Genomic DNA, 12,472 nt, shown 5'->3' on the forward strand with positions numbered 1-12,472 from the left:
AAAGGGGAGCTGGTGCATCTGCAGGCTCCTGCAAGTGCCAAGCAATGGGGTTTCCTGCCTGCTCAGAGATGAGAGCTGGTGATGCGTCACCCCATTCGAAGGTATGATTTATTCTGAACTCTGGTTCTCTTGGTTACTTCTGGTGTTGGATAGACAGAAAGTACATCTGTGCCCTTGCCCTTTTTTTATTTTTTACCTGCACAGGACTCAGTGCTGCTCCACCTCCCTCCCTGTCATCTCTGCCACGCCTGCTTGTAATTTTGACAGAAGTCACGCAGCTGTCTGTGAGCTGTATGGCAGAAAGAATCTGATGTTAAAGGCAAATAAGGGCTGCAAATTTTCCAAACACAAATAGTAATCACTAAGCTGAAATCAGAACGAGTTCAAAGGATTTTTTTTCTCTTTCTAGAAAGCTTAAAATACCTGCAAAGAAAAGCTTAGAAGTACAGTCTTAGCTGTAAACCTGGTCCTGCTGAAATCAGCAGCCTCCAAAGAGTTAAAAATACAGCTGGAAAGTGGAGATCTTGTTTTAAAAGCAGTGCTGTGAATCATAAGCTATCCTGGAGGTCCACTCCCTTTGGAATTGAGACTTGCTGTCTACCTAAAATCCCAAATGAAGAATCACCTGCTCCAAAACTGCATTAAATTGTTGTGCTCTCATGTTGTTTCAGACTTATGGATGAGCTCCCACATTCGGTGATGGAATGGAATTCTTCTGGAAGCAGCTGTAGTAAGTGTGCTCACAGTGTGTACCCCGTAGCTCTTCGGTCTGTTACAGAAAAGATGTCTTACTTTATTTGAGGAAGCAGGAGAAAAAGAAAAATGATACAAATGTAGGCAACTCTTCAATTTAAAATATTCAGGTTAATTGCCAAACGTTGACACCTTCAGGCAGATGCAGTCGTGAGGCCTGAGTCCATGCAGTTACCAGTCTTAGGACAAACCAAGAATATCCGAGTCAGTGCCACCTGAACTTTCCTGACATGCCTCACAACTGCATCACGTCTAGAAATCAGACCTGGCTCTCATTCCTCCCTTGCTTTTTTGTCCCCATGCTTCTCTGATATCCCGTCCACATCCTCCTTGTCTTCCCTAAACTTCCCTCGCTGTTCTGTCTCCCTCTTTACTTGCTGAGTTATGTTCTGAGAAGATGGCTGCGACTTCTTTGCTGCACGTGGAACGGATCAGGGGGGAGGTTTCCATTGGCAGCAGCTTTTTATAAGGTTTGGCTCTTTCTCCTGCCAGATGTAGGAGCACAGGTTTGGTGGTGGTAATGTGCAGTAAAAGCTGAGGGACAGGGGATTAATAAAGAAATCTCTACAGTGCTCAGAGATATGCTCTGTATTAAATAGGGTATTAAGATAGCAAATAGTACAAAATATATGTAATTCAGGAATGGATGCATTCAGGGCAGTTTCCCTTTATCCTATTTGTGTAAAATTTGGCACTGGTGGAACCTCTCTGAATGCGTATCTGTCCAGCATAATAATTCACCCTGCAATATCTGTGTTTAGCTGATAACAGGGTAGTTACATAATACTCATTGTGAGATTATATGTCAGACTCATTAATTTAGGGTGTAATTTAATTTAACTAATATTTCTGACTTCAGTGGAATTGGATCATGCCCTTCATGTACAAGCTTAAGCTTAAAGCATTTTTATCTTGAAGGCTTGTTTACTGCAAGGGCAGAAACTAGTTTCTGGATGCTGTTGGATGCTGGTCACTCTGCAGTGCACAGCTCCTGATGCTTCATGATACTCGGCGATTAGGAATACCTAGTGCTTTTATTGCAGGAACTTCTGATGCTGCTTTTGTGCCTTGTGCCATGAGCAAGCACTAAGTGGGCAATGCAGGTGTGGAGGGCTAAAGTTTGAACCCCCGCGAGCGGTAGAACAAAAATCTGAATCTCATCTGTGATGCATGATACAGCGGCGCAAGGGATTTCACCATAGGCAATCCAGGCTGTTTAGGAAGGAGTGACTATCTTAGGAATAGGATAACTGCCACAGGAGGTTTATAGGTCAGCATTTGGGGTTTGAAAAGCAAATGAACGCACAGTTCATCCTGTCGTTTACCTCCTTCGCTGAAATACAGAGGTAGCGCAGGGAAAACGTCGCGCTTCCTACGAAAGGCAGCTTCTGTTTTTATTTATTCCTTTATTTTCATAATATCTGCATCTGAATGATTGGGATGCAGGACATGTTACATAAAGTGCATTCACAATCTACGTACAGATTCAGTAAGTTTTTGCTTCTGGGATTTCACTGGCTGCTAATGTCTGGTGTGGCACTTCAGTTTTAGGATGCACTTGGGCTGTCAACTGAAAGAAAAGTTTGATCCACCCCTGTCTGTTTGCCCTAAGAGCATTATTTTTGCCCGTTCACTGGTTTTCTTGTTTTTAGAACCACTCGAAAGTGACTGCAAAATAATGCTGCTGTTAGACTGTATTATGTGTAATCCCAAAGTCAACGTTTGTCAAAGTATTAGAAAACAAAATTTTGTCATTCACCTCAGCATTCTAAGGATATCTGTATAGATTAAAATAGAACTGTTGAGAGTAGTTAATATTTAAAGTCATGTTATGGTCCTTCAAATATAAAATACTTCTGTTCTATGGAGAAGTATCCAAGGTTTGTCAGTAGAGTTGATTAATTATTGTACTTGGCTAACTGACAGTACCACAAATTACTGCATCTGCAGAACAAGACGCAGTGCTTAAGGGTGAGCTTGTTTATCCAAGTCTATCTTTTCCTCCCTCATCTCCAAAAGACAAGATACTGTCAGCTCTGTTTTGAGCGTTGTCTTCAGCTGAAATTTTGTCATCTTGTTTGGCACTATTGGGTTGGCACCCACTTTGGAATGAAACGCTTTCTGAAGATCTAAGGCTACACCAAGTGAAATTTGCATTTGAAATACATTCTACAGGTGAACTATCCAAGTTTTTGGTGTGTGTTTATGGCTTAGCTTACGATGAAAAGCCAAAGTACCAAGAGCTTAAGAAAATCTTGCTGGATGGACTGAAGAGGAGCGGAATTCCCTATGATGGCCCTCTGGAATTTTCCACTGCAGGATGCGCACAAAATCACTGTGCTGCTAAAGCATCAAAAGTAAGTAAGAGAGTTTGGGAATTCTTTCTGAAATCTCCTGCTTAATTGTTGCCTTTTATTTTGTAAAAGAGGAAGTAGTTTAAGATGGCAAAATGGGACTGACACAGCAGTTCTTTTAGCCTTAAATACACCGTGTTTGTTAATTCCTGTTTCCCCTGGCTTTGCTAAAAAGTGGGATGTCAACCCTGAAGGAGGAAGAACTGTCATGAGTCCTTTTGACCTACAGCCTCTCACTTCAAAGCAGTAGGTCTGCAGAGAACGATTTACTTTCAGGGTAATGGGGAAGTCGAGGACTTTGTTCACCAACATCTTGAAGACAAGCCTGGATGCCAGGTTTTTCCTTCTTTCCAGATTAAAAGCATAGCTACCTTTATCAGTGAAAGCATTTAATTCATTTTCTTGCTTTCCAACTGCTCTTTGTCATTTGCCTTTATACTCCTGCAGCCACTAATGTGGAGGAGGCATTATTCTGGGATTTAACTGTTATTGGTATGCAGTGATGCACTGACACGGAGTTGAGAAACTGGCAGCTAATAGTGTTACATTTGCCTTTTGTACTGGTAAGTCTGAAACGATACGGTTAATAAAACCTTGTTTTAATAAGTGGAAATTGAGGTAATTAGCGGTCTTACTGGACGTGCTGTGAAATGTCACTCCCAGCATACCTCTGCCTTGAAACTACCCGTATGCAGAAGCCCTGTTTCTGCCTGTGATGTGTGTGCAATAAGGCAGGGTCAGGGTACCATTCATTTTTAATATTTCTGGTGAACTTTGGACCAGCACAAGCGTACGTGAGCCAAGAATGCAGGATGCAAACTAATGTGACTGATAGGCTGCTAGATGAATGGTGATTCAAGTATCAGTGCACAGATGGTTCTGATTTGCTGAGTTTTGTAGCTGCTGCAACTGAAGACATAAAATATCCTTCTAGTCATAAATTAGCTCTTTGGAAGCAAAACCTTGGCACCAGAGCTTTACAACCTTCAATTAGTTGGGAAAGAAGTATTTGAATGACTGTGGTATTGACATCTGTAGGCCTGCATAGTAATCATTCCTAATAGAAGAGAATATCTGTTTGAGGGGGTTTTGCATGGCTAATTAACCACCAGTGAGAATATGTAATTTTTTCATGATCTCCTGATTGTCACCTTTCTCTCATGATACAATTACATTTTATTGTAGCTAGTGCCTCACAAACCAATTGTCAGCACTATTTACGTATTACGGAAGGCAGGACGAAAGTTCATGTTTAATAAAAAGGCACTGAGTTTTGCTCCTGGTAATTACACATACTTATTTTAGCAGTTTTATTGACTTTTCTGGTTTTAGCACTTTTAACAAAACCAAAAGCTGTGTCAGTGACAGAGTTTTCCTTGCTGACTGTGACTGCATTGTCCTCACTAACTCGAGTCCACTTTTCTCCTCCAGTCTGTAGCATTCTCTGAACTTCACAGCTACCTGGCAGCTCGCTTAACTAATCTCCAGCTGATCGGGTTGGGTCTCTGGTTCTCACATCTTACATTTCTTAGAGCAGGACACCAAACAGCCGATCTGTGTCTCGTTGCCTGGCCTAAGACTTGCGCAATGCGGTGTAAAGGTAAAACCTCTGGACTGTGGAAGTCACTGCAGCACCTGCTGTTTGCGAATGCTTCAGGGCCACGTGATTACGAGTAGAGAGGGCAGGCAACGGAACCTTCTCTGGTTTTACTGCTGTTCTTAGACAATGCAGTGTTCAGGCTGAGGGCCCGCTGCACTTTGGTGCTGGAGCCCCAGCAGCACGGTGGCAGGCAGGCACGCACTTCCCCTTTGCAGCTCCTCATGCTCACTCTGACTCCCTCCATTCACACCTCTGCGTTCTCTTCTTACCTTCCCTTTTTTCTCCATCTGCTTCTCCCATTAAACACGCAATCTAAAGATAGAGGGAGCCACTACAAACAGGTCTGATTCCTCACTTCTGAGAAGCGGAAACTGAATCCAGCTGCTCTGTCTGCATCTACCTGCAGTAGTTTTGTACAGGAAAGAGGTGAACTTGGGTTAATTCCCATCTGAAGGCCAGTAAACACCCAGCGCTGCCACCGAGGAGGTCTTGTAACAAGAGCTGCCCTCGAAGACGATGTGAAAAGGAATTCCTGTAGAATTTGAATTTTAAGGTTCAGCTCCCTGTATTGCACATTAATTCAGTCTTGAGATAACACTAAAAGTGTAACAGTGGTTACACCCACGTTCTTTGTTTCAGTTGCACATTGAACAGATGATATAACATTAATTAGGTTAATTCTCAAATTTGTTTACAACAGTTTTTGGCACTGGATAAATATTCTCAGCTTTCTCACCTCTACTGAAAATGCTAGAATTAGGGCCAAATGAAGTATGTAAGGCCAGCTGACGACTTGCTAGATGTTGTAAGCTTCATGTTGGAAAATGATTTCATTAATACCAACTTGTCATGTCGTTGGTACGGAATATTGTAATTTTCAGGCATGCAACAGCTATTTCCCTGAGTGCTGTAAGTCCTGTATTGAACGTGATTTGGTTTGAAGTACGTGTTCGTTGTGAAGGCAGCAGACGTAGCTGTCAGCAGGATTAGCAGCTCCTGCATGATGCACTGTGGTGCTGTGATGCAGAGAAAACAGCTTGGACCTCCAAACTGAGAGAAGTGTCAGGGTGGCACTGAGCCTTGCTTACATAATGAGGTTTCTCAAGGCTATTGACAGCATTATGTCCTGAGGTAGAGTGCTTGAAACTGGCTTCAGTTATTCAGGACAAATACACCTTTATGTTTCTAAGCCATGATTTTCTCAGATCTGTAGATCTGTTCTTTAAAGGTGTTCTGGATTAAACTATAGGAAGTGCTTACTGGCACTTCCAACAGTGTTTAGCTTGTGCAATTCCTATCTCCTACATGTATTTAGTTTGCAGCATGCAAAAGAAGCATATTACTTCTTTTCTAGCTTCTATATTGAGACACAGCTGCTGCACATAGGACCATATGCAAACATTGCAGTTACAGAGTTATTAGGGTGCCAGAAGTACCAAAGGCATGTGGCATACAGCCTGTGTTTTGGCTACGTTTGTCTTCCAAGTTAAAAAAGCCAAAAACAGACATCACTTGATACGTAGTGCTTAGATTAGCACTAGGAAAAACTTGTATTAACTGAGTGCAGCTATTCACCACATCATCCCAGCGACATTCTTCTAAAAGACTTCACTTTTTAAACTCCATTACCTGAGTTGGAAGGGTTCCTATCTTTCAGTTGTCCATCTCACTCACTGCACCGGTATGAAATGCTCTCAGCTCTACTTAATGATACAGACAGTGACTCAGTGGCCTTATTCCCAATAAAGGTGATCAATAAATGTCTTGAAAGGTGTAACTCAGGTATAGTTTGTAGCATACTTCCCAAATACGGCATAGCTCTAACTTTATACTGCTTGAAAATGGCGTTTATTGGTAATTAAACTGCTGAAAAGAATTATTTGGAAGGACTAAAGCTTACTCTCATTCTTGTTTTCTCAACACTGAAGCTAATTTTTTTTCTTTTTAAAGTACTGAGGCATTTTTTCCTATACAAAACTGCTGACTGTTCATCAACAGGCTCGCTTACCAAAGCCTATGCCAAAACCAGCTCAACAGAAGCAAGAAAAGATGGAAAGTGAGGAAAACATCTGTCAAAACAAGGCCAGGACACGAGCAAGAGGCAGACTGCTCCAAGATGAAGAGAAGCCAAGTAACTTGTGCCGGACGCTTCCCCAAACAGAGCCTCAGCAGGTGAGGATTTGGCACTGCAGTAATGCATGGTGTCTCTTGGGAGGTCACTCTCTTAGCTTGCTGGTCACCTTTTGGGAAGGGCCAAGAGAAGAAGAGCGCTTGAAAAAAGTCAAGCCCTGAGTCATGAGCACCAGAAGTGGGCAGGCGCTTATTGGCTTGCATTATGGGGAGCTTGCAGCTTTGTGTGTTGTGCCCAGGTAAGAAGAGCAAAGTAGGCACGCTGCCTGTCTCAAACCTGGTAGGTACAGTTCTGGAATAGCACCTCTAATTGGGAAGCCTGCTGGTTTTTCTTCAGCATTCAGAATTACTGTACGCCAACAGGTTCACTTACCAAAGCCTTCAGCAAACCCAGTGAGACAGAGGCAGAAGGTGAAAGAGGATGCCTCTAAGTACCCAAGCAGGCCCCAGGCTCAGATAACGCACAGGAAATGCCATGCTGAAGAGAAGCCAATGACACTGAACAGCACCATGCAGGAGACTGACCCACAGAAGGTGAGGATTTTGCTGTTAACTTAGAGCAGGCACGGCACGCAGGGAAAGAAGGATGAGCTTTGCAAAAAATGAGTGGCAGAAAAACTAACAGCAGTACAAAAACTCAAACCTAACACAATCACTGGAAGCTTTGCATATGGTTTCATACAGCTCCAAATTAACATTTGTTGTATATAGTTTGGTAGTAAAGCAGTGTCCCAGCGTGCTCCCCAACAGATACGAGCGCTGAGAAAAAAACAGTCATCTCCCTGTGGCCCTAATTGGTGTTTTTTGGTAGAAGCTAACAGCACTCTTTATAGAGTTCTTAAATTCCAACTCCTTAATCTGAGGATTTGAGAAACTAACTAATTAATCTCACTTACTGGTAACTACTACATAAAAGGGTTGAATGAGTGTGTTCTGTCTTACTCTTCAACCATCCGTTTCTACAGAAAGAAGAAAGCAGATCGAGGTTTTACTAACACTCCAACTTAGTAAATATCCTCTGTCCTTGAACAAATTCAGCCCTGTTTATCTCCTTCACATAGAAGAACAACATGAGGACACTTTTGAATAAGCACAAAAATGCAGCTTTATTATTAATCCAAAATTATTTGCTTCTGGCAGTCTGCTGATCACTGCCTGGAGACTCCAGTACAAGCTAGGAGAGAGAAGCACAAAAAGCACAGCAGTACCTGAGAGCATCAGGCAGGAAAGTGGTGAGCAGAACAATGTTTGGAGACCTCTTGGCTGGTAGCAAAGCAGTCAGACTCTGGAGGGTCTCTGGATTTCTGACACAGTGAAACTTTTTTCTCTGAAGACATGGGGTGCGACTTCATAATCCTCAGATGGACAAGTTAAAAAATACTAGCAAATAAAAACAAGTAGTGCCCACCCAATCTCTGTTCCTCCTGTGTGTTTTGTATGAAGGCAGCAACTTTCACTTGTTAAAAAAGCAGCAGATATGGAAGGAGACACACTCAGTTTTCCATGATGGCATGGGGAGGGGGTAAAAGAAAACACTGGTATCCTCATAGCATCCCCTGCTCACCTACACAACCGGACTGTGGATCTTCACATGGGAGATTTGCTTTCCCTCCTCTTTGAGGAAAGAAAGGAGAAGTACATTTTAAATAACTGGAACTGAGCACCAGTCTGATATTTGGATTGTGTGTTTGTTTTGATGTAACCACTCTAAAAGAGAAGCCACTGTTGCAGTATAATAGTGCTGCATCTATATGGAATGGTTTTGTAGCTCTGACTGAACTTTGAGCACTAAAGTTAAAACGCATGTCAGATAACAACTTGAATATTCAAGGGAGGAACTGGAAATGGGGGAAAAAAGGCAGGATGGCCTTAGTTTTGTATTGCAGACTTCCTTTCAATTTCTTCCCTGTAATTGAGGAGGTTGGTGCAAAAAGCTGCGTTTCATAGCAGTGAGGTTACGAAACTTCCGAAGGATGGTTCATGTACCAGGCTGGGGGAGGGGGAAAGCCGTGGCTAATTCAGGAACCAGAGTGATGAGAGTCTGTCTGTCAAGGGTTCTCCAGAGAGCAATTCCAAACCCTTCAGTCAGGCAGCTGCCTGGAGCAGCTAACTGCAGGCACCCCACTCCAACTGCAGCACTCAGAGAGCCGGCGTGCTGCTGCTGTTCATAGGCAGAGATGATGCAGTTAAAGGCCTGAGTACGGAGCTCGGAGGAGAAGTTCTGTCTCCATGGTTTATCTTCTAAGAGAAGTACGTTCAGAAAAACATCATATGGCTGGGACAATGACAAAGGGAGAAGAAAGAAGTGGGTCTGCTTTGTGTGATACTGCTAGGAGCTGTTAGATACAAACAAAAAGGAGAAACAGTTCTGTGTCACAAGGGGAGCGCTGGAGTGAGAGGAGGACAAAAAGAGTAGGACGGTTGTGAGAGACAGGACATGTGGCAAACAGAGAGGGTGGAAGGCAGAAATAACGCCTAGAAAAGAATATGGAAGTGATGAAATAGAGAATGAAAAGGAGCTACCTTTCTGTTGGACATCATAGTTACCTTTCTATCAGATGGGGCCCAGCTTTTCTTTAAAGGTAAAAACAGACACGTCTGTCATTGCGAGGAATAAGGCAGCTGATAACAAAGACAAGATTTCTACTAAAACTACTTATTGTGAATGTATGTAGATTTTTCTAAGGGGTGATGAAAAATACAGTTTGCATGAACAAAAGGATAGTGTTTGGGGGAGTCAGAGCAGAGATGAAGAGTATGCTTCATTGCTGCTGGAGACCTAAAGAACCAGCTGCCCTGTCCAGCTAGAAAGAGGAACATGATGCACATTTGTGCTGCCTGTGATGAACCAGAAGGCAGAAAGTTACACAAGTTGAAGCGACACATCAAACTGCAGATTATTTCCTAGGTTTCCAGGCTTTATTCACAAGAATACTGTAAAGACTTAAATATTTTACCATTTGGCAAAGAGAGTTAAAGATAGACAAGAATTGCAGCTGCTCAGGAATAGACAATATCTTTCAAGGGTGTTTAATCAAACCTGTACTTATGCACTTAATACACAGCTGCAAATTCAAGAGTTAAGATTTGGTCAGAATTGCGTTGCTTTCTCTTGGATAGCTTAAATACCCGGATGTTATCTTTCTCTGCTTGTTGGCTTGATTTTTATTTTCAGTGCTTTGAATCTCACTCATGTAAATACTAAGGTTGTTTTTTGTCCCCTGCAGAAAGACACAGGAAGAGAATTACCACCACTCAACCCCCAGGCATCATTCTTTGAGTCCAAAAGGAAACTAGAGCAGCTCTTAACTACAGCTCATCCACTGTCTTTGCAAGAACCTGGTCTTTCCGTACCCACAATATTTAGGCTCGCATTTACTGAAGAAAGATACCACTACAGTATAGCTATACTTGTACTTTTGTTTCTGATATTACTTTCCTTGTATTTTCTTTGATGCCACTGTTTCATTGCCTTCAGTGCAAGTGCGCCGACGTTCCCCTCGTGGTGCTTTTCTCAAGGTTTCTTCACGGAAGATTTCAATGCCAGGGGCTGAGAAAATAATTTTGTAAAATAAAGCTGTAAATGCACACCCTTTAAGAGCAGGTTCTTTTATACCTTCACAGCCTGCACCAAGAAGTTGTGTATGTACTCGAGTACTGCTGGGGTTGTTCTGTACTACGAATGTGGGGATTTTTCAGAAATGAGTTCTTTGTTACAGACAAATTTAAAAAAAAAACCATGAAAGATTGCAGCATGGTATTTAGTTATTTTCAACACCAGTATGTTGACATACGAGTTATAACAACATCTTTAAGGATTTTCTCAACCAGCATAGGTAAATACTGATGCATTAAATGCAAACTTTTCCTCTCTTTGTCCTGCTGGGTAAAGGGGAGAGAAAAGCTGCAACTGCTGTTCAACAGAAGACTGAGATAAAGGCAAAAACCTGTAACAAAGTAACCACACCACTTTGTTCCAGCTCCATTTCCATCATACTTCCTTACCTTGTTACAATATGGGCATTCACCAAAGATGACATTAAAGCTCTGTCTGCTGGAAGGAAGACCTTGTAGCCACTGCAACACAAACAACATGAAACAAACGTAGATTTTCATTTACTTAAAACACATCCCTTAACAGAGTTTTGCAAGCTTAGTTCATCTGGGATGCACCTGACACAGTGCAGGTCAGGTCAGTCTGCACAACCACACAGTGAGGAAGGTTCACTTCCACACTGAGCTTGTTTTACACCAGGCTGTTCCAATCACAGTGGCTTTTCTAGCAACCCGTATAGGAATTTGCTTCATTTGAAGCTGTAGGTGTGCAATGCTTATTTTCTACCACTTGCCAGTCAGTTAAGAAGCCAAGTCCCATTAATTCCTGTACCTCATACAGGCAAGCCTGATGAAAAGGCTGTCCGCATCGGGGCTCATCGCACACTTGATCTGGCACGGCGCCGTTGAGGCGGTAGGCATAGCAGATTCCACAGTCCTTGGTGAAATCCTGAAAGCACCCCAGTTGAGGTTCGAAAGGAAGAAGGGCTGAGACAGACAAACATTTCCATCTATGTTTTTCGTTTTGCACCTTATTTGGAATCACTAAACATCGCTGCCTTCGACATCCATTTTTTACTGTATGGTATTAACAGTGAGAGCAGTTGCCGGATGTACAGGACTGCTGGGTTGCATTTTATCCTCTCACTGCATTACAGCTGGTTTGACAAACATTTTCATACTCGGGCCCCACGGTTTCTTTTTCAAACACAATGATTTGTCGTTACATTGAGATATCAGAAACAAGACCTTGCAGCCAGATATTAATTTACAGATTTCACGAGTGAAAGCCAAGCTGGTAATCCAGTGTTACAGCATTGTCAAAAATTAATTCTGAGTTTATTTGAAATGCACCCGTATTTGGATGGCCTCTTGTCCCCTGTAAGCAGCTCTACCTAATTAGAACGTAAGTCATCAACATCCATAACAGAATGTTTGGATTTTCCACATCTCATTAGCTCCTCTGGAACTTCCTCTTTCCCTTTTAATAGTGAAACCTATTATTAATTGTCCTGCTGCTATGAAGGCCACAGGAAAGCGTGCACCCCAAATCAAAGGTTAACAAGTACTGACAATTGTTGCTTGAAGTTCAGAAGTCCTTATGACAATATATTACTCCAATTACCACTCTAAGTCTCTGACTTTCCCTGGCAGTTATAAAATGACCGTTTAGATTTTACTTACTCAGAAATAACGACTGGTCATTAACAAAAAACAACTTACACTTTTTTCTAACACGGCACGAGATGGAAAATCAATTTCTAAGAGGTCTTTCAAGTTTTGTAGTAAACTAATTTCTGGATCCCTGCAAGCGGGAAAAAGGGAGAAAAAAGTAAATGTTAAGAACAGCAAATGCCATTCTATTTTCACACCTGTATCACTAAGGATGCTTACCACAAGTGCATGTTGTTGTTCAGCTTAGTTCTCAAAGGGTTAACCACTGCAAACAATACACACACATGGTTATATATCCTTATGATCCCCTTCTGTCACTTGCCCGATTCTACCCCTTCTATTTCAGCAATAAAGGGCGAGTCATATTTGTTGGTGATCATTTTTTGGGTGGTATTCTCTTTAATGA

The 12,472-nt window shown here is 42.2% G+C and overlaps 2 protein-coding genes across 7 annotated transcripts in view; one reads left to right on the top strand and one right to left on the bottom strand.

Annotated features, from left to right (window-relative positions):
• Positions 1-10,427, top strand: part of VRK2 (VRK serine/threonine kinase 2) — a 44,340-nt gene extending 33,913 nt beyond the window's left edge. For 3 of the 5 annotated variants that reach the window (XM_042891560.1, XM_042891568.1, XM_042891594.1), the window contains 5 exons: positions 672-730; positions 2,929-3,110; positions 6,706-6,879; positions 7,201-7,371; positions 10,065-10,427. In XM_042891560.1, the coding sequence (XP_042747494.1) occupies positions 672-730; positions 2,929-3,110; positions 6,706-6,879; positions 7,201-7,371; positions 10,065-10,292 (814 nt within the window). In that variant the 3' untranslated portion in view covers positions 10,293-10,427. Of the gene's footprint in view, positions 1-671; positions 731-2,928; positions 3,111-6,705; positions 6,880-7,200; positions 7,372-7,977; positions 8,250-10,064 lie in introns of those variants that run through there. The other 2 variants (XM_042891575.1, XM_042891584.1) reach the window with 2 other exon arrangements.
• FANCL (FA complementation group L) overlaps positions 9,732-12,472 on the bottom strand; it is a 28,208-nt gene continuing 25,467 nt past the window's right edge. Inside the window, exons 10-14 of one of the 2 annotated variants that reach the window (XM_042891601.1) lie at positions 12,286-12,331; positions 12,115-12,196; positions 11,225-11,341; positions 10,843-10,914; positions 9,733-10,387 (exon numbers count right to left, since the gene is read on the bottom strand). In XM_042891601.1, the coding sequence (XP_042747535.1) occupies positions 10,352-10,387; positions 10,843-10,914; positions 11,225-11,341; positions 12,115-12,196; positions 12,286-12,331 (353 nt within the window). In that variant the 3' untranslated portion in view covers positions 9,733-10,351. Of the gene's footprint in view, positions 10,388-10,842; positions 10,915-11,224; positions 11,342-12,114; positions 12,197-12,285; positions 12,332-12,472 lie in introns of both variants that reach the window. The other variant, XM_042891604.1, reaches the window with a different exon arrangement.

Source organism: Lagopus leucura, unplaced genomic scaffold, assembly GCF_019238085.1.
Source record: "Lagopus leucura isolate 7727_CA_CO unplaced genomic scaffold, USGS_WTPT01 Super-Scaffold_73, whole genome shotgun sequence".
NCBI lineage: Eukaryota > Metazoa > Chordata > Aves > Galliformes > Phasianidae > Lagopus > Lagopus leucura.